Here is a 24,815-nt window from a genome sequence, read left to right as displayed (position 1 = left end):
CATAAAGGCTTTCAGTTGTACTCCATTAAAGCAATACTTCTGCAATGTGAATGTGTCACCTGCTTGCTTTAAATTACCCCATGCCATTAAAGGCACCCATCATGGTGAAATCAGGCCTGTTCCCCTTTAAACTGACCTATGGCAACAGCTATCTGATTCCCCAGAACTTCCTGCTCAGGGAGTACATATTCCCATATAATCATATAAGATAACTTGATCAGCTACTTTTCCATTTCATATGAAATGCCACTCTACCATGATGGAATATGAGAGCAAGTCTGTGTTTTGCCTGACCTCTATGTAGTAACCACTTCCCTGACAACATGTTGCCTGCAGCCCATTGTCCGGAACCACTGACAGTAAGCTCCATGGAGGCAGGGACTAAGCCTGTCCTATTTATCACCATATCCCCAGCACCTAGGCTGTGCTGGGCACACAGCAGGCACCTAGATAGTATTTGCTGAATTAAGTCAAATGTCAATTCCTCTAAGAAACTTCATTATAGTACTTATTACATATTTTCCTTCGTCTGTTTTCCCTCCTCAACTAAGTCTCTGGAGGCAGAGGTCTAATAACAAAGATACCTAGTAACCTAGTAACCAAGATACAAGTAAGACCTTTCAAACAACTCCTACAATAAAGTCAACATCCCTACTACCATCGTCAAAAGAACTGTGAAAGAACTGAGAGCTTAAGAAAGAACAGGCTCTTCACACAGGGAAGTAAACCTAAAAAGGCCGAACAGCTTAGGCTTCTAAGTACCCACAGGACTGGTCTCCAAAAAATAACCAAACTGCTGTCACCCCTACCCCCTAAAAGTGCCCTCTTAAAACAGCCTGAATTTTTTTTTTACATTCTAATAATGAAAGAAATTCTTTCAAACTTAAGTTCATTTGAATAGGCATTCCTCTTTAAAGTATCAACTATATCCGAACACAAGAGGTTGGCTACTAATAATCCATATATTCATTCTCTCTTCCTCTCAAAGTCGCTCAGTTGTGTCTGACTGTTTGTGATCCCATGAACTGTAGCCCACCTGGTTCTTCTGTCCATGGAGTTCTCCTGGCAAGAATACTGGAGTGGGTAGCCATTCCCTTCTCCAAGGGATGTACCCGAGCCAGGGATCGAACCGTAGGCCCTTGCATTGCAGGCAGGTTCCTTACCATCTGAGTCACCAGGGAAGCCCATGTATCCATTAGGGCAAAGCAATACAATGGAGTTATTTTTTTTTCTAATATCAGAGACTCTCCAAAAGATGAACGTAGATAATTCTGGATCAAAGAGAGCTTTGACAGAAGAAGACAAGCTCAGATGGACCGGAGAATCGTGGTAATTAGGGTAATTAGCACCAAACACCGGAGAAGGCAATGGCACCCCACTCCAGTACTCTTGCCTGGAAAATCCCGTGGATGGAGGAGCCTGGTGGGCTACAGTCCATGGGGTCGCTGAGGGTCAGACACAACTGAGCGACTTCACTTTCACTTTTCCCTTTCATGCATTAGAGAAGGAAATGGCAACCCACTCCAGTGTTCTTCCCTGGAGAATCCCAGGGATGGGGCATCCTGGTGGGCTGCCGTCTCTGGGGTCGCACAGAGTCGGACACGACTGAAGCAACTCAGCAGCAGCAGCACCAAACACTACGAAGCACAAGAGGGGCAGATAAGAGAAGTGCAAGGATGCCGAAGACAGAACACCGCCGATCTACACCTGCCTTAGACCGCCTCAAGGCTTAGAGACATCTCCTCTCCTATTACCGTACTTCCCCTGCGCTCTGGTTAGTGCTGTGGTTCACCTGCTTCCAAATTAGGGATTCCATGATGGATCCCGAGAGGAAGCTTCTTCTGAACATGAAGTCCACTAAATACCACCACTGTGCTGCTCACTTTCCTTGTAGTCCCAAAATGGTGCATGCCCAATGCTCCCATTGGTACTGTTGAGGGAACAATCAACTTTCTGCCCCTTTGGAAGGTCTCAGTGCAGTTCAGTCGCTCAGTCGTGTCCGACTCTTTGAGACCCCATGAGTCGCAGCATGCCAAGCCTCCCTGTCCATCACTAACTCCTGGAGTTCACTCAGACTCACGTCCATCGAGTCAGTGATGCCATCCAGCCATCTCATCCTCTGTCGTCCCCTTCTCCTCCTGTCCCCAATCCCTCCCAGCATCAGAGTCTTTTCCAGTGAATCAACTCTTCGCATGAGGTGGCCAAAGTACTGGAGTTTCAGCTTTAGCATCATTCCTTCCAATGAACACCCAGGGCTGATCTCCTTCAGAATGCACTGGTTGGATCTCCTTGCAGTTCAAGGGACTTGGAAGGTCTAGAAGGTCTCAAAAAAGACTTTTGATGATTTCATCACTTGAATAAAATATGTGACACAGAGCTAAGAATGATTCAGTGACTGCTAACTGAGTACAAACTGAGTAATTCCACTGAAGGGGAAAAACAAATCACTGACACAACCAAACACTGTTCCTAATCACTGCACTGCCGCTCCATAGAAACATGGCAGCTTTCACATGAGAAAGACAGTCTGAGCACCGTGTGTAAGGCACAACAATGAAAGCAAAGGTACGTCAGAAAGTCATTTCCAAACGGTGAGAGGTATGTGATTTAACTGTGTGTTAACGGAAATACCAGGAATGGTATATTTTAACTGAGTGCAAAATAATGGTAGTGTGCACAGAGGGTCTTTTTTCCTTTTTTGGTTAGTGCTGTCAGTGTTCAAAAAATGGTTGTTTAACAGTTTAGATTCCAAGATAGCAAAATCTGATTTTTTTCAACAGTGACTTGAATAAGTGGTGTATCCTAGGAAGTCTTAGATCATACTTCTGAGTTCTTAACTTTATATAGTGTTTTTATGTATTAATATTTTTATGAACTGATGTAGATTTTTAACACATATAAGCCTGTGTATTTTTGTAAATAGTTTGCAATTTATTTCTTGACCTATATGTAAATATCTAGAGCCCCATTTTCTCAAAGCTTATTTGAAACTGAGTTGTAGGTTTACCATTTTGTTTGCTTTGGTCGGGGGTGGCAGGGACAGAAGGGATTTTGTACTCTGATCGTCTAAATGGAGATACTTTAAGGTTTAAAGTGTCGCACTGAAAGCAATTCAAATATTGACAAAAGTACTTCAGGTTAAAACAGGAACAAAAAAAGACAGTGTCCCTATGCTGAAATAAAAATCACTTTGTTGAATGCTACGCATAGTTTAATTTCATCAATTTTGAGAAGATTTACAAAAATCACACCTAATTTTATGAAACGGAGATTACAAACCAGTGAAAGGAAAAGGAAAAGCGAAAGGAAAAAGCAATCATTAGTCTACTTCCTATATCAGTTCAGTTCAGTTCAGTCACTCAGTCATGTACGACTCTTTGCGACGCCATGAACCGCAGCACGCCAGGCTTCCCTGTCCATCACCAACTCCTGGAGTATACCCAAACTCATGTCCATTGAGTCGGTGATGCCATCCAACCATCTCATCCTCTGTCGTCCCCTTCTCCTCCTGCCCTCAATCTTTCCCAGCATCAGAGTCTTTTCAAATGAGTCAGCTATTCATATCAGGTGGCCAAAGTATTGGATTTTTGGCTTCAACATCAGTCCGTCCAATGAACACCCAGGACTGATCTCCCCCAAGATGAATTGGTTGGATCTCCTTGCAGTCCAAGGGACTCTCAAGAGTCTTCTCCAACACCACACTTCAAAAGCATCAGTTCTTAAGCGCTCAGCTTTCTTCACAGTCCAACTCTCACATCCATACATGACCACTGGAAAAACCATAGCCTTGACTAGATGGACCTTTGTTGACAAAGTAATGTCTCTGCTTTTCAATATGCTATCTAGGTTGGTCATAACTTTCCTTCCAAGGAGTAAACACCTTTTAATTTCATGGCTGCAGTCTCCATCTGCAGTGATTTTGGAGCACAAAAAAATAAGTCAGCCATTGTTTCCATTGTTTCCCCAACTATTTGCCATGAAGTGATGGGACTGGATGCCATGATTTTAGTTTTCTGAGTGTTGAGCTTAAGCCAACCTTTTCACTCTCCTCACTTTCATCAAGAGGCTCTTTAGTTCCTCTTCACTTTCTGCCATAAGGCTGGTGTCATCTGTATATCTGAGGTTATTGATATTTCTCCTGGCAATCTTGATTCCAGCTTGTGCTTCTTCCAGCCCAGCGTTTCTCATGATGTACTCTGCATATAAGTTAAATAAGCAGGGTGACAATATACAGCCTTGACGTACTCCTTTTCCTATTTGGAACCAGTCTGTTGTTCCATGTCCAGTTCTAACTGTTGCTTCCTGACCTGCATTCAGATTTTTCAAGAGGCAGGTCAGGTGGGCTGGTATTCCCATCTCTTGAAGAATTTTCCACAGTTTATTGTGATCCACACAGTCAAAGGCTTTGACATGGTCAATAAAGCAGAAATAGATGTTTTTCTGGAACTTTCTTGCTTTTTCAATGATCCATCAGATGTTGGCAATTTCATCTCTGGTTCCTTTGCCTTTTCTAAAACCAGCTTGAACATCTGGAAGTTTATGGTTCACATATTGCTGAAGCCTGGCTTGGAGAATTTTGAGCATTACTCTACTAGCGTGTGAGATGAGTGCAATTATGCAGTAGTTTGGGCATTCTTTGGCATTGCCCTTCTTTGGGATTGGAATGACAACTGACCTTTTCCAGTCCAGTGGCCACTGCTGAGTTTTCCAAATTTGCTGGCATATTGAGCGCAGCACTTTCACACTATCTTCTTTTAGGATTTGAAATAGCTCAACTGGAATTCTATCACCTCCACTAGCTTTGTTCGTACTGATGCTTCCTAAGGCCCACTTGACTTCACATTCCAGGATGTCTGGCTTTAGGTGAGTGATCACACCGTGATTATCGGGGTCATGAAGATCTTTTTTGGACAGTTCTTCTGTGTATTCTTGCCACCGCTTCTTAATATCTTCTGCTTCTGTTAAGTCCATACCATTTCTGTCCTTTATTGAGCCCATCTTTGTATGAAATGTTCCCTTGGTATCTCTAATTTTCTTGAAGAGATCTCTAGTCTTTCCCCTCTATTTCTTTGCATTGATCCCTAAGGAAGGCTTTCTTATCTCTCCTTGCTATTCTTTGGAATTCTGCATTCCAATGGGTATATCTTTCCTTTTCTCCTTTGCTTTTCGCTTCTCTTCTTTTCACAGCTATTTGTAAGGCCTCCTCAGACAGCCATTTTGCTTTTTTGCATTTCTTTTCCAAGGGAATGGTCTTCATCCCTGCCTCCTGTACAATGTCACGAACTTCCATCCATAGTTCATCAGGCACTCTTGTCTATCAGATCTAGTCCCTTAAATCTATTTCTCACTTCCGCTGTATAATCATAAGGGATTTGATTTAGGTCATACCTGAATGGTCTACTGGTTTTCTGCATTTTCTTCAATTTAAGTCTGAATTTGGCAATAAGGAGTTCTTGATCTGAGCCACAGTCAGCTCCCAGTCTTGTTTTTGCTGACTGTATAGAGCTTCTCCAGCTTTGGCTGCAAAGAATATAATCAATCTGATTTTGATATTGACCATCTGATGATGTCCATGTGTAGAGTCTTTTATTGTGTTGGAAGAAGGTGTTTGCTATGACCAGTGGGTTCTCTTGGCAAAACTCTATTAGCCTTTACCCTGCTTCATTCTGTACTCCAAGGCCAAATTTACCTGTTAGCCCAGGTGTTTCTTGACTTCCTACTTTCGCATTCCAGTCCCCTATGATGAAAAGGACATCTTTTATGGGTGTTAGTTCTAGAAGGTCTTGTAGGTCTTCATAGAACCGTTCAACTTCAGCTTCTTCAGCGTTACTAGTTGGTGCATAGACTTGGATTACCATGATATTGAATGGTTTGCCTTGGAAATGAACAGAGATCATTTTGTTGTTTTAGAGACTGCATCCAAGTACTGCATTTCGGACTCTTTTGTTGACCATGATGGCTACTCCATTTCTTCTAAGGGATTCCTGCCCACAGTAGTAGATATAATGGTCATCTAAGTTAAATTCATCCATTCCAGTCCATCTTAGTTCGCTGATTCCTAGAATGTTGACGTTGACTCTTGCCATGTCCTGTTTGACCACTTCCAGTTTGCCTGATTCATGGACCTAACATTCCAGGTTACTATGTAATATTGCTGTTTACAGCATTGGGCCTTGCTTCTATCACCAGTCACATCCACAGCTGGGTGTTTTTTTGCTTTGGCTCCATCCCTTCATTCTTTCTGGAGTTATTTCTCCACTGATCTCCAGTAGCATATTGGGCACCTACCAACCTGGGGAGTTCATCTTTAAGCATCCTATATTTTTTCCTTTTCATAGGGGTTCATGGGGTTCTCAAGGCAAGAATACTGAAGTGGTTTGCCATTCCCATCTCCAGTGGACCACATTCTGTCAGACCTCTCCACCATGACCCATTCGTCTTGGGTGGCCCCACACAGAATGGCTTAGTTTCATTGAATTAGACAAGCTGTGGTCCACGTGATCAGATTGGCTACTTTTCTGTGATTGTGGTTTCCATCTGTTTGCCCTCTGATGCCCTCTCTCAGTGCCTGCCGTCTTACTTGGGTTTCTCTTACCTTGGACTTGGGGTATCTCTTCACAGCTGCTCCAGCAAAGCGCAGCCACTGCTCCTGACCTTGGATGTGGGGTAGCTCCTCTTGGCCACTGCCCCGACCTTGGACATGGGATAGGTCCTCTCAGCTGCCACCCCTGACTTTGGACTTGGGGTAGCTCCTCTAGGCCGTCACCCCTGACCTTGGACGTGCAGTAGCTCCTCTCGGCCACCGCCCCTGACCTTGGACGTGGGGTAGCTCCTCTCAGCCGCCATCCCTAACCTTGGACGTGGGGTAGCTCCTATTGGCTGCTTCTGCGCTGTGCAGCCGCTCCTAAACTTAAAGTGAGGTCCTTCTCATGAGGATTGGTGATCCTTTTTATAAATGGAAACCTGAAGTCACCTAGGCATGCCACAAGTCAAATACACTGACTTGTGAGGTAAGCAAGGCTTCAGCTTGAGCCGAGAACTCTGCTACACCCAGGTTGTAATTTCTGCAGAGATACCTTCCTCTTGCTCACCCTTTCAGCTGTTTCTCCCCATTTGTCTTACACGTAATCCTTGAAAACAAGTATGAGTTTACAATTGCATAGTCACAACAGACAGAAAACTAGAACCATCTGGGGAGCTTTTTCAAAAGATACACACCTAGAGCTTGACCTTAAGAAATTTCCATTTCTTGGGTGGGGTCTGGGCACATGATCTTGAAAAAGTGTCCAGACAATTCTGATATAACCTCTCTGAAAGAGAAGTGTTTCTCTGAAACCATATTTAGGCTTTTTTCCTGAAGAATCTATACAAATGATCCCTGACTTGCAATGGTTCAACTTAGGACTTTGACTTTACAATGGTGCGAAAGGGATACACCTTCAGAAGAAACTGTACCTTGAATTGTGAATTTTGACCTTTTCTTAGGCTAGCAATGGCATTCTCTCTTGATGCTGGGGAGCCACAGTTCCTAGTGAGCCACACAATCACAAGGGGGAAACAACAGATACACTTCCAACCATTCTGTGCCCACACAACTGTACTGTTTTTCCTGTCAATACATAAGTCAATAAACTGCATGAGACACAACACTACATTATAAACAGGCTTTGCGTGACATGACTCAGCCCAATAGTAGGCTAATGTAAGTGTTCTGAGCACGCTTGAGGTAGGCTAGGCTATGCTATGATGTTCCGTGGGCTAGTGCACTAAATGCATTTTTGACTTACAATATTTTCAACTTACGATTTCAACTTAGGTTCATTGGGACACAACTCCATCACAAGTCAAGGAAGACCTATATACATAAGAAAGGGTGGGGGCAGATTTAGAAATTGAAAATATAAATATCAACTTAGGAAACTAAAAAAAAATTCAGTAGTCATTTAATGCTGCTCACTGATGTCTAATTCTCTCTTTCCTAAACCCAGAGAACCACACTTTTCCCTGCTTGTCTGAAGTTGGACCTGGCTAAGTTACTGGCTTCCGTCCATGAAACATAAACAGCAGTGCACGTGTCCCTTTCAAGCAGAAGCTTCAAGAGACAGTGCACAAGCCACGGCACCCCCTTTCCCTTCCCTTGTGATGGTGGAAGCACATGTCAAGGTGGAGCTTCCATCAGCTGAGATCCCTGGCTGACTGTGATGAAAAGCCTCTGTCATCCCAGGAGTAAGAAATAAAGACTTTAGTGAAAAATCATGGAAATATGAAAGCTGTTCATTGCTGCTGTTGTTCAGTTCCTCAGTCATGTCTGACTCTGAGACCCCACAGACTGCAGCATGCCAGGCTTCCCTGTCCTTCCCTGTCCACCTCTCAGAATTTGCTCAAAACTGAGTCAGTGATGCTACCCAACCATCTCATCCTCTGTCATCACCTTGTCCCGCCTTCAATCTTTCCCAGCATCAGGGTCCTTTCCAATGCTCGTTAATGCAACATAATCTACTCTGTCCTAACTTATAAACTGGCACATCTTCTTTCAGAGTCTAAGCAATTTAAAGAGAATCGGTTCTGTCTTCAACAATGACTAAAAACTTACAGAGATGGTGCTGATTAGAGGGAAATGGGGGAGCTTTAGCGTCAGAGTGACCTAAGTTTAAATCTGTGGTGTTGCTTGCTTATTGTAATAATAAAAATTAGTATATAAAGTCTATATAATATACAGTTACTTTCAGCAACCACTAACACATGCGAAGCTGCTTACTACGTGCCAGGCATTGTGCTGAGCACTTTACATGGGTCATCTCGCTTACTCTTCCATTTTGAAGATGAGGAAAATGAAGTTTAAGGGTGTTAAATAACTTGCCCAAGGTCAGAGAGCTATGAGATGGTGGAACGAGGACTCTAACCCAGGCAGGGGGGCCACAGCGCCCGTGGTCTTCACGACTCCTCTACACTGTCTCCCAGAGCGACTCCAACCAGATTAGTTTCCATCTCAGCTTCCTCAACTTAGGATGAGGTTGAAAACTACCAGGCAAGGTGTTTATGAGGATTAAAGGAGATACTATCATTCCTGGCATACAGTAAGCATTTAAGACATGGTAGAGTCGGACATGACTGAGTGACTTCACTTTCAGTCTTCACTTTCATGCATTGGAAAAGGACATGGCAACCCACTCCAGTGTTCTTGCCTGGAGAATCCCAGAGACGGGGGAGCCTGGTGGGCTGCCGTCTATGGGGTCGCATAGAGTCGGACACGAATGAAGCGACTTAGCAGCAGCAGCTAGTATTTTTCAGTAGCTAAAATGTCACTCATTTGTGCCTATTCTATAAATGGAGATTAGTCAATATGCAATAAAAGGTAACGTTAGTGAACACCTGTCATGACCTATGGGAATGCTGTACTGTAAAAAGACAGGCAGCACAGGCACAATAATCAAATCCTACATTACTATGCTTGCATTCCTTAATGGCTGATATGGAAATTATTGCTAACTTCCTTAAATAAAGGTTTTTTAAAATAAAGATACAGTGTACAAATAGCACCCATAAAATTTCCAATGATGTATCCAGTAACTTCAAACCATTATTATTATTATTTAATATTTATTTATTTTCTTTGGTTGTACCAAGTTCTAGTTGCAGCACGTGGGATCCGGTTCCCTGAGCAGGGATTGGACCTAGGCCCCTTGCATTGGGAGCATGGAATCTTAGCCACTGGACCACCAGGGAAGTCCCAAGCCATTATGCTTTAAAGTCCAAGAAAAAAGATTTCAAGAATAGTGAGAAGATATTTTATGCTCAGATCAGATCAGTTGCTCGGTCGTGTCCGACTCTTTGTGACCCCATGAATCGCAGCACGCCAGGCCTCCCTGTCCAACACCAACTCCCGGAGTTCACTGAGACACGTCCATCGAGTCAGTGATGCCATCCAGCCATCTCATCCTCTGCCGTCCCCTTCTCCTCCTGCCCCCAATCCCTCCCAGCATCAGAGTCTTTTCCAATGAGTCAACTAGCCACAAATGATAAGTGGGGATCATTGAATAACCTTATATTCACATATTAATTGTTGACTACATAAGAAAACACCATTATTAAATGTGAAACTATTTATTCTGGGCCCTTTCTTTAACTTCCTCATTTCTTTTGCTTCCTTATGAAACGTTGCAAGAGTATATACTTTCTACACAGACAATCATGTCTTCTGCAAAGACAATTTTATTTTCTCCCTTCCAAATCTGTATACTTTTCACTTCCTCTTTTTCATTAGTTAGGAGTTTCCTAGGCGGCTCAAGTGGTAAAGAATCTGCCTGCAATGTGGGAGACCTGCGTTTGACACCTGGGTCAGGAAGAGAGAAGAGCATGGCAACCCACTCCAGTGTTCTTGCTTGGAGAATCCCATGGACACAGGAGCCTGACGGGCTATAGTCCATGGAGTCGCAGAGTCGGACACAACTGAGCGACTATCACTTTCCCTTTCAGGACTTCAGTATGATGTTGAAAAGGAGTTGCCTTGCTCCTGATGTTAATGGGAAAGCCCCTACTGTCTCACTGTTAAGTATGACGGTCACTGTAACTTTTCTGTACATGTTCTTTATCCAGTTGAGGAAGCTTTCTCTATTCCTTTCTATTTATTCAGTTCTTATGATGAGTATTGGATTCTGTCAAATGCTTTTTCTGCATCTGTTGATAGGATCATGTGACTTTTCTTTGTCCTGTTGATGTGATAGATTATACTGACTGATTTTCAAATGCTGAACCATTTCATATGTAACTGCATATAATTCTTTTTATATGTTGTTGGATTACATTTGCTTACATTTTGTTGAGAACTTTTGTACCTATCTTCATGAGCAACATTGGTTTATAGTTTTCTTTTATATAATGTCTTTGTCTGATTTTGGTATCAGAGTAATGCTGGTCTCATAGAATGAGTTAGGAAGTATTCCTTCTGTTTCTATTTTATAGAAGAGATTGTAAAGAACTGGTATAATTTCTTTCTTAAATGTTTGGTAGAAATCACCAGTGACCACATCTGGGCCCAGTACTGTCTGTTTCAGAAGGTTATTACTTATTTAATTTAATAGATAAAGGCTTATTCAGATTGTCTGTTACATGATCTTTTGATAAGAGGGGTTCATTCCATCCCTCTTGTTAAGATCCTTCATAACTTACAGCTTCATAATTATCTTCTAAGTTTGGCATATGCTTTTTAGTCCATTGTCATTTCTTATCACTTTCAATTCCTGCATATCTGATTACATACATTTCCCCCCAAAATATCAAGCTCTGACATATCCACATGCATTTACAGAGGCATCCTCTGTATTCCAAAAGCATCCTTTTCTAACTTGTATTTGTCTTACTAAACTCAGCTTTCTGCAGAAGCTGTTCTTGATGTCTCCAGGCAGTTTAGCTGTCCCATTCAACTTGTATAATAGAGAAACAAAAACTATTCTTTAAAACTACCAAAAATGCCAAGCTTTTAAATAGTTATTGTTCCATGTAATTCAAGGTATACAATAGGCTATATGATACTGACCTGGCTGTAGATTGTGTCCTTTATAAACATTACCTAAAACAGACACATTTGACACATCAATGACAGTGCAAAACTGAACAATAAAGCATCATTTCAAGATAAAGATTAAGTACATACCAAGACTGAAGGCAAACATGAGTACTCATTTGGACGCATGCTTAGATGCGTCATTTGTCAAGGCTGTATTATGAAATGTTTGAGTCTTTCTGTTTCTCTTGTTTATTCTGAACGATTAGGAGCTTAAACTCTGGAGTCATACAGACTTGAGGGAAACACTACTTATAATTTGTGAGATCTCGGCCAAGGGAGTAAACCCAGTCTTGGTTTCCTCAGGGGATAAAAAAATAAATAGTAATTGGTAGTGATAGTAAATGATGATACTAATATTACTAGAGTTACTAAAAATAGTGTCATTATATAGACCTCTCTTTCCTTCCACATACAATGGTGGAAAGAAATATTTTTTTTACCATGACTCCATAGTGCCTTGTGAATAATAACCTATTGAAAAGAGAACCCCTTCTCCAACATAATTCTCCGTTTTTCATTTTTATAACTTTGACAAAAGTAGTTGAATATAGCAGTCACTAGATGGAGCAACATTCCTAGCAGAGTAATCCTTCCTAACCAAGAACTTTCCATTTAGTATTTAATAAAAATAAATCCTGTTTAGAAAAAAATCACTCACAAGTAGGTTACCTGGTACATTTTGTTACGTGGTACACTTGAACATAAATGATTTCGAATACCTCAGAGATATGGATATGAGAAAACAAGAGAAATATTTGGATATACCACAGTCATATGTGCTATTAGAAGCTGAACTGGGTTCCCCCAAAAGTTGTATGTTGAAATCCTAACCCCCAGCACCTTAGAATGTGACTATATTTGCAGGTAGGGTCTTTAAAGAGGTAATTAAGTTAAAATGAGGTCATTAGGCTAGGCTCTAATCCAATATGACTGGTGTCCTTATAGGAAGAGGGGATTTGGACACAGAAGTATGCAGAGAAGACAACATGAAAACACAAGAAAAAGAAAATGATCTACAAATCAAGAATAGAGACCTGGAACAGACGCTTCCCTCAGGCTCCTGAGAAGAAACCAACTTTGCCGAACCTTGGTCTTAGACTTCTCACTTGCAGAAATGGAAGAAAAATAAAATTCTGATGTTTTAGCCATCCAGTCCATTGTACTTTACTATGTAAACCGCAGCAAACTAATACAGGCTTCCCCGATGGCACTAGTGGTAAAGAATCTACCTGCTAATGCAGGAGACGCAAGAGACTTGGGTTCAGTCCCTTGGTCGGGAAGATCCCCTGCAGGAGGAAATGGCAACCCACTCCAGTATTCTTGCCTGGAGAATTCCAGGGAGAGAGGAACCTGGCAGGGTGTAGTCAAGGGGGCTGCAAAGAGTAGGATCCGACTGAGTACACACACAGAGCAAACTAATACATGTGGAAAGGAATACCAGAAAGTGAGCGCCGTGCAGGCAAGCATTTTTGTCTTTTTTGTTCAGTCTTATATTCCAAGCACCTAGAACAACGCCTGGCACATAATAGATGTTTGATAAATATCTGCTTTGTGAATAAAGCACATTAATAAAATTCTTGCCGTAGATGACTCTACTAAATACCAATGATGTTTTCTATTTTCATAAGATCCGAGAAAAATGAACACCCAGTGCTCTTACCAAGTACTGTGGTGTAATTGGTCTGCTGCCATAGCCCATATACAATAAGTCCTCTGGTGAAACTCCTGTTATGATTTAGTTCCTGGAGTAATTTCCTGAAGAACAGAAGAGTCAAGAAGACAAAAATACTACTGTAATATAATAAATGTGAATTAGTCCACAAAGAGAAACAGATCAACCTTGTTAGACCCCTCCTGGGGAAAATTCCATAGATACAGCTTGCTGGTAATGCTGTTCTCACATAAGCATTTGGTTAGCTGATTTCACCACAGGCATTGTGTACAGTCTGGAATCATAATTTAAAGGAAAAGTAAATACGACTTTTCTCTGCTGTTCTTCAAGTGCTTTTTAGGTGGACACAGAAAAAACACTAATTAAATTGCCTTCTTACATATTCAGTTACAAAGTCACGGTGCATGTCTGTCTTAAACCCATATCCACATCTTAATGTCATCACTATTATCATCAATCGATACTTAATTTGGTACCCTAAAGATGCTAGGAAAATAACAGCAAAATAAAAGAAATATGGAATGAATACTTTGATTTTAAATTATATGCAAATATCCTTTAAATAGGGCTTCCCTGGTGGCTCAGATGGTAAAGAATCCCCCTGCAATTTGGGAGAGCTGGGTTTGATCCCTAGGTTGGGAAAATCCCCTGGAGGAGGGCACGGCAATCCACTCCAGTATTCTTGCCTGGAGAATCACCATGGACAGAGGTGCCTGGTGGGCAACAGTCCATGAGTTTGCAGAGTCAGAAAAGACTGAGCAACTAAGCATAGCACAGCATATCCTTTAAATAACAGCTGGAGGAAAAATTCACCAAAATGATAATAGTTCTGTTAGAGGCAATAATACTATAAATAATTCTTTCTCTTTTCAATTTGTAATTTTATATAAGTCTCAGTTTTTAGAGCATAAAGTTCTAAAAAAAACATTCTTCTAATCATTACTGAAGTGAAAATCACTTAGTCGTGTCCAACTCTGTGACCCCATGGACGGTAGCCTGCCAGGCTCCTCTGTCCATGTGGATTCTCCAGGCAAGAATACTGGAATGGGTTGCAAAGCCCTTCTCCAGGGGATCTTCCCAACCCAGGGATGGAATCCAGGTCTCCCGAATTGCAGGTGGATTCTTTACTGTCTGAACCACCAGGGAGCCCAAATCATTACTGAAATTCCTTCAAAGAGAGAGGATGATACAACAGTATTTATTTTTAAAGTATGTTCTAAATTTTATTCATTAATTTTTGGCTGCTGCACGCAGGCTTTCTCTAGCTGCAGCAAGCGTGAGCTACTCTTCATTGAGGTGTTCGGGCTCTAGACCGAGACTTCAGTAGTTGGGGCCCATGGGTTCAGTTGCTCCACGCCCTGTGGAATCTTTCCAGATTAGGGATCAAACCCTCATCCCCTGCATTGGCAGGTGACCACCGGACCACCAGAAAGTCCTATTTATGTTTAATCAATAAATTTATATAGAATATGCATGAGAAAGCCAGAATACAATAGCTTCATGGGCAAATAAAATTGAGCATTTTAAACTCTTAAATCTGGAAATTCCCATCTACTTTGAAAGTAATTTAAAAATCAAGTCAAAACTTGTTCTCAGTTTGGGGCCTGGAATTAGCTCTCATACTGATGCAATCTGAAGCCAGGGCCAACACATGTTTATCAAAGTCTTCGTCCCAAAGGGAGAAGCCGCTTTTCTAATTCTCCAGAAGTGATGCTGCTGGGATTGCCTTGAGATTTGAATCAAGGCAGCAGGAGTAGTAGTACAAACATGAAATCCATTCTGAAATATTTCCCTTTCCAGCAAAAATGAAAGCTACTTCCCCACCATATACAATTTGTAATCAAGCCCTCCCTTATTAAAGGTTTTAATTAGCTGCTTGTGCATTCACTCCTTATTCCTGGGAACCACGGCATAAACAGGAAGTTCATGCCTCTGGGGCTCATTTGTTGCAGAATGGAAAATATGAAGCTGTGGACTTTCCCAAGGATGATTCAGAGGGAAAGGAGCCTTAAACTGCCATACTCCCCTCCTTCTTCTTCTTCTCCAGAAGACTTAAAAACCAAGCCACTTCACAAGCAGTACTCCACTCCCACGAATATAAACAGTTCTTTCCCGACCTGACTGGAGATAAACTTGAGAGTTCTGCCTTAGGCTTGTGCCATACTCTACTGCCTGCACCCCAAAGCAACCATGATCTGCCACTCAACACCCTTACAATTGTGTGTGCTCCACTGTCTACGCTGACAACCACAGGGCTCCAGAGCTAAAACTAGAACGCCTACCATATCAACCACCCAGACACCACACTGTTGGATATTCTAAGGCCAAGCCGATGGAACAGCCCTGCAGCTTGACTGTAACGGTCGTTATACAAAACTAGGCCTGAGGTAAAATGACACAGAAGGATGCATACTTGGCGTGCCACTGTCGATTTCCTAGCTTTGATACTACACCTAAGATTTAACTATGAGAGGAAACTAGACAGAGTGGACACATAAGCTCTCGCTACTGTCTTTGCAACTTGCGGAGAATCTGTATTTATTTCCAGATGAAATGTTTTTAAAGGGCATCTGCTCGTGCACCTCGCCATACTTTGAATGGCTTGCATCCGGACAAAGCATCCAGAATAAACAGCCTGGTTTTCCACCGTGAGGTTTCAGCCACCACCCAGCAGAAAGCTGGAGGTGGGGAATACTCTCGCTAGTGCTTTTCTCTCTGCCTGGGATTCCCTCACCGACCTCCCACCCCGCCTGTCCTCCTTCCCAAGGCTGGCTCCTTCTCATCTCTCAGGTCACACCTCAATGCCGCCTCCTTACAGAGGCTTTCCCTTGGCCCGGTATCTAGAGTGGCTACTCTCGGGGCTTTCTGAGTTCCCCGAACCCTTCACTGCGCGCGCCCGTGGCCACGCGTAACGATCTGCTTTGTTTACTTGCCGGTTACCTGTAACAACTCCCGGAGGGCGGGCCCCGTGTCTCCCCTGGCGTGCTCGGTCCCCAGCAAGGAGTACCCTGCCCGACTACGGCAGGGAGAGGACTTTATTTCAATAAAGGGCACCTCATTCGAATTCACTCCTTTGGGCTCGAGGCTGGTCGCACCGCTTTCTTCCCCTCACACCACGGGGGCTCCCTGTCTAGGGCTGGCTTTGGTGCCCTCACTCTGGGCACACGCGTGCCCCTCTGCTTCCTCCCTTCACCTGGACCCTACCCGCCCAAGGAAGGCACCATCTTCTTCCAACTCGTTTGCCCAGAAGGGAGCCGTTTCAGAGTCTTTCTCCATAGCCTGCCCTCAGGCCATCCTCTCAGCCCCTTCCGGTATCTTCTCAGCCCCTTCCCGTATCTCCTCAGCCGGCGCTCCCACCCCGGTGGCCTCCGCCCTTCAATTCCGGCGACGCCCCTCCTTCCGGTGCTGCCCCGGCCCGGACCCCGGCCTCAGGGGCGCCTCGCCCCTCAGGCCACGCCCCTCAGCCCTTGGCCAGCTGGGAGGGCGGGAGAAGAGGCCGCGCGGGAGGGGAGGGCGGTGGCTGGGGGGGGCGTGTCCTCCCCGGCCCTGGGCGGCGATTGGTTGGACCGCGGAGAGGGGGCGGGACTGCTGCCTGTGTCTAGGGGCTCCCGGGTCGTCTCCGGGCGTTCTTCGCAGTTCCACCTCGGGCTCTGGCGACTTCTACGCGAGAGTAGCGACTCTGGTTCAGGCAGCATGTCTGACAAGCGGCCAGCAGTGGACACCCAAGCTCGGCGGCTTCCTGACTCCTTCAAGGGTGAGCCCCGTGCCCCTGGCGAGGCCCGGTGGGGTCGCCCGCCGTCCCCTTCACCTCCTTTCGGGAAGAGCCCCAGCCCAAAGGCCCCAGGAATGTCTCCGAGGTTCCATAGCTGAGTGACCGTTGCTCACTACCGACGTTTCTGCCCGTTGTACGCGGAGAATGACGAGCCCTACTTCCCAGGCTGGGGGGAAAGTTTTAGGGATGTTAAGGTGCAGAATGCACGCCCAGTGCCCCGCACAGCCGGAACGCGGCATCGAGGGCGTGTCTCCGGTGCCCACAGCCAGAGCAGGGACTCGCGTTATCCAGCGGCTGCCAGATGCCAGGCCCTGTGCCAGCTCTTTCCCCTCGTTATCTCGTGGCGTGCACGAGTGACTGGCGGCAGCGGCTGCTGGAGTCGGGGCTCAAACCTGCCCGCCACGCCCGGGGCGCGGGGGAAGTCGGCGTCTTCGCCCCACTCCCCTCCAGCCCCATCCGAAGACAGCTCCGCCACCCCGCTCTCGCCCACCCTCAGAGTAAGCCCGGGTCCTCCCGAGCTACAAAGAACTCTTTCTGGTTCCCACCCTGGCCAGTTTGTCTTACTAAACCCCGCAACAGACCCGTGCGTTTTCGCCATAGGTTCCCTACACAGTTGCGGAAGAAGGCTCGTGTTGGCATCCTTCCCGTATCTCTTTCCAGCTTCACGTTCCGCCTCACTCTGGCCCCTCCACTTAACTTCCTTTGTTCTAGGAACATCGGCATCCTGGCTTTTGGCCCTCACTAGGAATTGTGAGTTCCCCACCCTACCAGGGCCTTCCCAGTCTTGAAGACAGAAATTGTGTGACTCAATTTGTTCCCCTGTGAAGGGACTAGCACTCTTGAGGGGGCTATCTCCTTGGGGGAGATGGGGGTGGTTCATAAAGAGATGCCGTAAACCTCTCGGGAGTACTGGTTCCCTCCCAGGGGTTCTTAGTGATCCAAAGGAATTCTTTCTAAGGACAGAATTTCAGACAGAATGACACAGTGAAAAATTTAGGGGGCTGGGTGGGCTTTTCCGGCACCCCACAAAGAACACTGTACTGCAAGGGTCCCCAGACTCTGGGATTTAATGCCTGATGATCTGAGGTGGAGCTGATGTAAGGATAAGAGAAATAAAGCGTACAGTAAAGGTAATGCACTGGAGTCATCCCGTCCACCCTACCCCCGCCTCCACGGTGGAAAAACTGTCTTCCGGGAAACTGGTCCTTGGTGCGAAAAATGTTGGGGACCGCTGCACTGGACTCGTCAATTCTGATTGTTGGTGATGACAGCCTTGTCATCTAACAGACTGATCTAACATGTCCCCATTTCCTTTTCCAGCCCTCTTTGTCTTTAGTTCCATTCCAGGAACATCAGAAGAATTATAGAAATCTTAAATTGTCGCTTTTTTGTACCTTGGAGAGTTATTTTCCCAAATCAGGAGTGTGGTAGAGAGGATATTCTTTAAGAATCTGATACTCAAGAGGCTGAATTACTTTGTCACACAGTTTATAAGAAATGGAGTCAGATTTTAAGTCCGGATTGTTGGCTGATCCTAAAACTTGCCAAAAATTGTGCAGTCTGCCTCTTTGATAGTCAGTTGTCTTTTTCTGGAAGGGAAGGTGGGCAGGATCCTTTCCTCTTCACCCTGAAATCCCAGTGGGAAAATAGAGGACCATGAGGACAATGTTAGAAGTTTGGTGACACTCTGGTAGGAAATCTGTGGAAGTTCTTTGGGAATAAACATGATCTTTTGGCTTAATGTGATTTGTTTTTCGTGCTCACAGAACAGCATTCACTCTTTAAGTTCTTTTTCTTGATTCTGCACTTCACTACTTTTTAGACAGCAGTCTTTAAGAATCTAATGAAAACTGTGCACCTTTTCCTCTGAAAATCATACATATAAACAAAATTTTGCCTGGGCTCTGTCACTTTTTTAAAAAAATGTAAGACTTAGAGATGTGACACTGATAGGAAAGCCAATACGAGAATTTATTAAATAGAATTCACCGAGTGCTTGCCATATGCCAAACAGCCCAGATACTTTAAAAGCATTATCCAGTGCAGTCCTCTAACAGCTCCACAAGGAGAATGTCATTCTCTATCCCTTTACAGCCAGGAAACTGAAGCTCAGAGTGGGAAAATCACCCACACCTGTGAACTAGGTTCAGCCTTGAACTGACTTTGCAAATCATTTTCCCCATCCTAGAGCTGTTTGCAGAAAGTGAAGGTGTTCGTCACCATTCATGTGGTACTCTTTGCAACCCTATGGGCTGTAGCCTACTAGGCTTCTCTGTCCATGGAATTCTCCAGGCAAGAATACTGGAGTAGTCATTCTCTTACTCCAGGAGATCTTCCCAACCTGGGGATTGAGCGTCCAGAACCAGGGATTTAACCCAGGTTTCCTGCATTGCAGGCAGATTCTTTACTGTCTGAGCCATCAGGGAAGCCCTAGGGCTGTCTCTGAAATGCATACTCAGAAGGAGGAACTTGTCAAGCATCAGTAGACGCTGAGAGACCGCAAAGGAATCTAGCTTCAGTCAAGAACCCCTGGATAAGACAACTCCAGAGGGCTGCTCCAGAGAGAAGCAGTGGAATATAAAAGACTAAACTGTCCCATTATGATTTTGCTGATAATTAGTCTTAGGAACATAAATATGACCAAACCCTTAGGCAAGACTAGTTTTTCTTTAAAACCAGTACGTTCACTTTGTAATGAAATAATGCAGGTGGGTTACAAAGAAATGCATGATTATAATTAAGAGTCATGTCAACAGAATAAATCCCTTTGGGAGAATGCCTGAAAATAAGCAGAATCAGGGGACTGCTTTGTTTATTTCAGTTGTTACAGTCGATCAGATGGGGAGTACTTTGTAACTTATTTAATAATTAATCTGAGTTAAATCCATCAGTGGTCATAGATTAACTCAAGCGATGACAAGTCTGCAGAAGTTGGCATTTATGTCATTTTTCATAATTAAATAGGTTATTGGACCCACCTCATGGTGTAACTTGCACACTGTAAAAGACGAAGTCATTGATCACCTGGTCAACTTTGAAGAAAAAAATTTTTAATGTTGATAAATATGATAAAGATTGGATTCAAAGTCTGTTTTGTAAGAAAATGTCAGAAAACACTTTGCTGAAAACTATTGTAACCAGAAAAAGTGAGCCCCTCTTCTCTGTTTCTGCCTGACAGTCTGTGCCAGCCTCTATCATAATGTTTATTACACAGTCTGTAAATATAAATTATAATCACCTTTGTTAGACCAGGAGAGCTTCTGAAAGCAGAGGATTGTGCCCTTGATCACTGTAGTAAGTTCAGAATCAAGTGCCTAGTAGGTTTGCAAAAATATTTGTTGAAAGAAAAAGGAAGGAGTGAGATAAAGTTTACATTAATGGAGACATTTTCTGTTTACAGTTTGTCTTATTAAGTTTGTTACAACTCAAATGATTGATTTTAGGGTGTGGACTTGTTCCTCATACATGTCCTCATTACAGATAGACTCTCTGGGTTTGTGTTATCGATAAAGGGATTATAATTGTCAAAGTAATACATTGTACTTAATAAGGAATCTCCTTTGTTTATGAAAGTGTGGAAGAGCAGTTAGAGGCACAGTGGAAAGAAGGGAGTGTGTGTCAGGTCTCGTTGACACACAGCATTCTTCCGTTCTTTGTGGATCTTGGTCTACACTCTGAGGCTTGTAAAGACACCTGAACCCCAAACATTTGCCCTGACATTTCAGTAGATTAGCCTTGAAGTTACTGGCAATAACAGGCCTGTCCTAAAATATCAGACAATGAAAATCAGATACCAGCCTTGCCTAGTTGTAAACATGCATGGGTGGTAAGACTGTATAGATAGCAAAATGAGGGTGGAATCTAAAATTCAAAGATCTGAACTGAGACCTCAGTAGCATCACTCACCACCTGGGTCACCTGGGGAAGTCCCTCAGTCTCCAGAGTCGGTTCCTCATCTAGATGTTGAGCGTCGTCTTTCTGTACTATCTAGCTTCCAAAGTTTGGGGTATCAAATGAGAACATTTTTGTGAAGGTACTTTTGAAACTTTAAAATGTAAATTACTAAGATATTATTTATTGGGGACAACAGAATTAAAAAGTTAACAAGAGCTTAGTAATTATACAGCAAATTAAAATTTATGGACAAAAAGTGTGAAAGTCCAAGAAAGTTTAGGACTCTGACTTATGTCCCCAAATGTGGTCTGTTTCTCCTCCAGGGACAGAATCCCCAAGCAGGTTGTTAGTCTTGATGTTTCTGTATGGTGTGCAGGTCCCAGAAGGTAATTCAGTTAATATAAAGTTTATTCCTATGTACTGTCAATAATTACCTTACAGTTCTGATCATAATAATGGCTACTATTTACTGAACACTTCCTAAGTGTCAGGCACTCTACATATTTTCGAATATGAGATAATAACTATTCTCTTCCCTCATTTAGTGAAAGTGAAGTTGCTCAGTCGTGTCTGACTCTTTGCAACCCCATGGACTGTAGCCCACCAGGCTCCTCCATCCATGGAATTTTCCAGGCAAGAGTACTGGAGTGGGTTGCCATTTCCTTCTCCAGAGGATCTTCCTGACTCAGGGATTGCACACAGGTCTCCCGCATTGCAGGCAGACACTTTAGTGTCTGAGCCACCAGACTCTTTTAAAACTTTTCACTTTCCTAAGTGTCAGGCACTCTGCATATATTCTCATATGAGATAATAACTATTCTCTTCCCTCGTTTCACTTCCCTGGTGGCTCAGATGGTAAAGTATCTGCCTACAGTGGGGGTTCAACCCCTGGGTCGGGAAGATCCCCTGGAGAAGGCAATGGCAACCCACTCCAGTATTCTTACCTGGAAAATCCCATGGACGGAGGAGCCTGGTAGGCTGCAGTCCATGGGGTCGCAAAGAGTCAGACATGACTGAGCGACTTCACTTTCCCTCACTTTACTAATAAGAAAGTTTAGCAGTAGAATGGAACTCTTAACAGCAAAACCCCAAGCTTTTAGCCACTGCTTAGCTACTCAACTTCAGTTGAAGAATTGGGAACCTTAAGAGCTAGTTCCCTTATGTTTCTGCTTTCCGTTTTTTATTTAAAATGATGTTGCCCTCCAAAGACTTTTATGAGAAAAACTCAATTATAGATACTTTAAAGGGCTTCCCTTGTGGCTCAGCTGGTAAAGAATCTGCCTGCAATGCGGGAGACCTGGGTTTGATCCCTGGGTTGAGAAGATCCCTGGGGAAGGTAAAGGCTACCCACTCCAGTATTCTGGCCTAGAGAATTCCATGGGCTGTGTAGTCCATGGGATCGCAAAGAATCTGAGCGACTTTCACTTTTCACATTCACTTAAGATGTCTAGGGCTTCTTCCCTGGTGGCTCAGACAGTAAAGAATCTGCCTGCAATGCAGGAGACTCAGGATCGATCCCTGGGCCGGGAAGATCCCCTGGAAAAGGGAATGGCTATCCACTCCAGTATTCTTGCCTGGAGAATCCCATGGACAGAGACCTGGCAGGCTGCAGTCCATGGAGTCACAGAGTCAAACACAACTGAGTAACTAACACTTCAGATGTCCAAGTGAAAGAGCTAGGGGGAAAAGAACTGAAGAAGTATAAGGGTTTTGTTCTATTTAATGTATTTCAGGCTCAGTCTAAATTTAATTAAGAACATCAATCTTTCCAGACATGGGTCATATTCAGTCCGTACCGTCCCTGAATTCTCTAACCTCATGGGTGTAAAGGGCTGATTTTAAAAAGAGAAAAGGAAAGAAAGCATTTGGGGAAAGCAGTATGACCACTGCTTTGGGACAGAGGATGATTCTGAATTGTGTGTGTGTGTGGTTGTTGTTTAAATAACACGGGTTTATAAGTTTCACGAGTAAAACAACATTGTATTTCTACTTCTATCTACCTCTCCTATTACCTGCTCACCACCAAAAATTGATGAACTGTATTCTGGGATCTATATATGCACATGTAACTTCCATTTATCTTCTGTAATAGCCTTTTCGTCTCTTCCCCACGGAACAGCAGAATCTGGAAATGCCCTGGAGGTCCAGTCATTAGGACTCCTAGCTCTTAGTGTTCAAGGGCCCAGGCTCAGTTCCTGGTCAGGGAACTAAGATCCCACAAGCTGCATGGCGCAGCCCCAAAAACAACAAAAAAACAAAAACAGTAGACTCACGCAGCTCATCCAACAGCTGTTTACTTAACAAATGCTTGAGCACTTGCTGTATGCAGGTGCCCTGCGTGACAGCTCACGTGCTCTTCACACTGACCCTCTGAGGAGGGGCTCTTTTTAGCCCTCTCTTTAGATGGTTGGACGAAAGCACAGAGTTAAGACACTTGCAGAGAACACACAGCTGATAAGCAGCAGAGCCAACTCTGAAGCCACGGTGCTGTACTATTTTAACAAGGCCAAAAGTCAGGAAAAGACAGACATCGAGTAAGATAGTTACAAACGTGAAAAATGGTATTTAGAGATGGTAAAGTGCTATAGATTCGCAGAGGGAGTCCTTTTAAAGACTCAGGTGTTCAAATTTGAAATTACTGATGATACTCTCACCTATTTTTTCTCCTCTTTTATGGCTAGAAATACTCAAATGAAGGAAAGCTGCAGAAAATCCTCAAGATGCTTGGGAAATAAAATACTTACACTTATTTAATTTCTGTATTCTTTTTGAGCTAAGCACAGCATTCCCTTTATTTCTTTTTTTTTTTAATTGAAAATATTCCTTAAAGGACTAGACTGTTTCCTTACTTCTCACGGTAAACAAACTCCAGGTTTTATGGTTCCGGTCGCGTAGCGCGCCGTCAGTACTGGTTCTTTCCGTCTAGTATGTGTGGGTTTATGACAGGCAGGGAGAGTTAGTCTTTGGTCCTGATTTTAACTTGATACCATCTGGCCTGTAGCCAGTCCAGCCCAGAGAATAATTTCTTCCCTAGAGGTTCTAGGATACGGGCATTCAAAGAACCATCAACCATGCCTAATTAAAATAATCATTTGAAAGATGGATTATAGAGTGCTCTTGTTTGCTTTCAGAGCTTCTGCCCCGTGAATTGCAAGTTGCGATCATCAGTCGAGTAAATGCCATCATTTTCTCAACAGACGTTTGTGGACACCCTGCTGTGCTCATCTGCCTCCTCCCCGCTCTACCTGTTTTCGTCTTTCTCTCTGTAGGATGCTGCCTGCACTTTTGTTGTTTCTCTTCCTTCCTCCATTTCTCGTATTTGCCTTTTCTTCTATGTTTCCTTCCCTTCTGTGTCTCCTAAAATCCCAGTCGATTGAAAAACACAGTTATTTAACTTTTGGTTAATTGAAGACACACTCACATTCACGTGTTTTATCTGCCCTTTGCTCGTTCCCGCCTTGCGTTCTCACTTAGCAGGTCTTCCAAAGACGCTGTTTCAAAACAGTATAAGGGAAGAGAAACTGGTTCTGTGGGAAATATACCCTTATTTGAAAAGTTGGAAGAAAGAGCCAATGTCTTATTTAACTTATGCTTTCCTCTTCCTCAAATAGATGAATATGGTGTAGAACAGGACTGGGTCGTATACCCATGGACCCAATCTGGCTGACCGCCTGCTTTTGTCAGCCCCACAAGCTGAGAATAGTTTTTATACATTTTTTTAAAAAGAGGAAGATCTGAAAATTATATGGAACTCAGATTTTAGTGTTCATAAATTACACTTTCCTGGAACTCAGCCTTGTCTCCTCATGTATGTGTAGTTTGTGGCTTCTTTCGCGTAGTATTCACTGGTTGTAACAGACTTTATGGCCAATAAAGCCTTGTGTTTATTCTCTGGCTGTTTACAGGAAAAG

General features: G+C 43.6%; 1 protein-coding gene and 1 long non-coding RNA gene across 2 annotated transcripts in view; one reads left to right on the top strand and one right to left on the bottom strand.

Annotated features, from left to right (window-relative positions):
- The window catches only part of LOC113897746, a 79,198-nt gene extending 62,543 nt beyond the window's left edge, over window positions 1-16,655 (bottom strand). Inside the window, exons 1-4 of the long non-coding RNA XR_003512421.1 lie at window positions 16,179-16,655; window positions 13,227-13,321; window positions 11,537-11,569; window positions 7,804-7,855 (exon numbers count right to left, since the gene is read on the bottom strand). This is a non-coding gene — a long non-coding RNA (uncharacterized LOC113897746). The remainder of the gene's footprint in view (window positions 1-7,803; window positions 7,856-11,536; window positions 11,570-13,226; window positions 13,322-16,178) is intronic.
- Window positions 16,656-16,827: 172 nt separating this feature from the next.
- STOM (stomatin) overlaps window positions 16,828-24,815 on the top strand; it is a 32,524-nt gene continuing 24,536 nt past the window's right edge. The window contains exon 1 of the mRNA XM_027550693.1: window positions 16,828-16,992. Within this exon, the coding sequence (XP_027406494.1) occupies window positions 16,932-16,992 (61 nt within the window). The 5' untranslated portion in view covers window positions 16,828-16,931. The remainder of the gene's footprint in view (window positions 16,993-24,815) is intronic.

Source organism: Bos indicus x Bos taurus, chromosome 8 (genome assembly GCF_003369695.1).
Source record: "Bos indicus x Bos taurus breed Angus x Brahman F1 hybrid chromosome 8, Bos_hybrid_MaternalHap_v2.0, whole genome shotgun sequence".
NCBI classification, from domain to species: Eukaryota; Metazoa; Chordata; class Mammalia; order Artiodactyla; family Bovidae; genus Bos; species Bos indicus x Bos taurus.
Note: the sequence above shows the minus strand (reverse complement) of the source record. Positions and strands in the feature narration are given on the sequence as shown.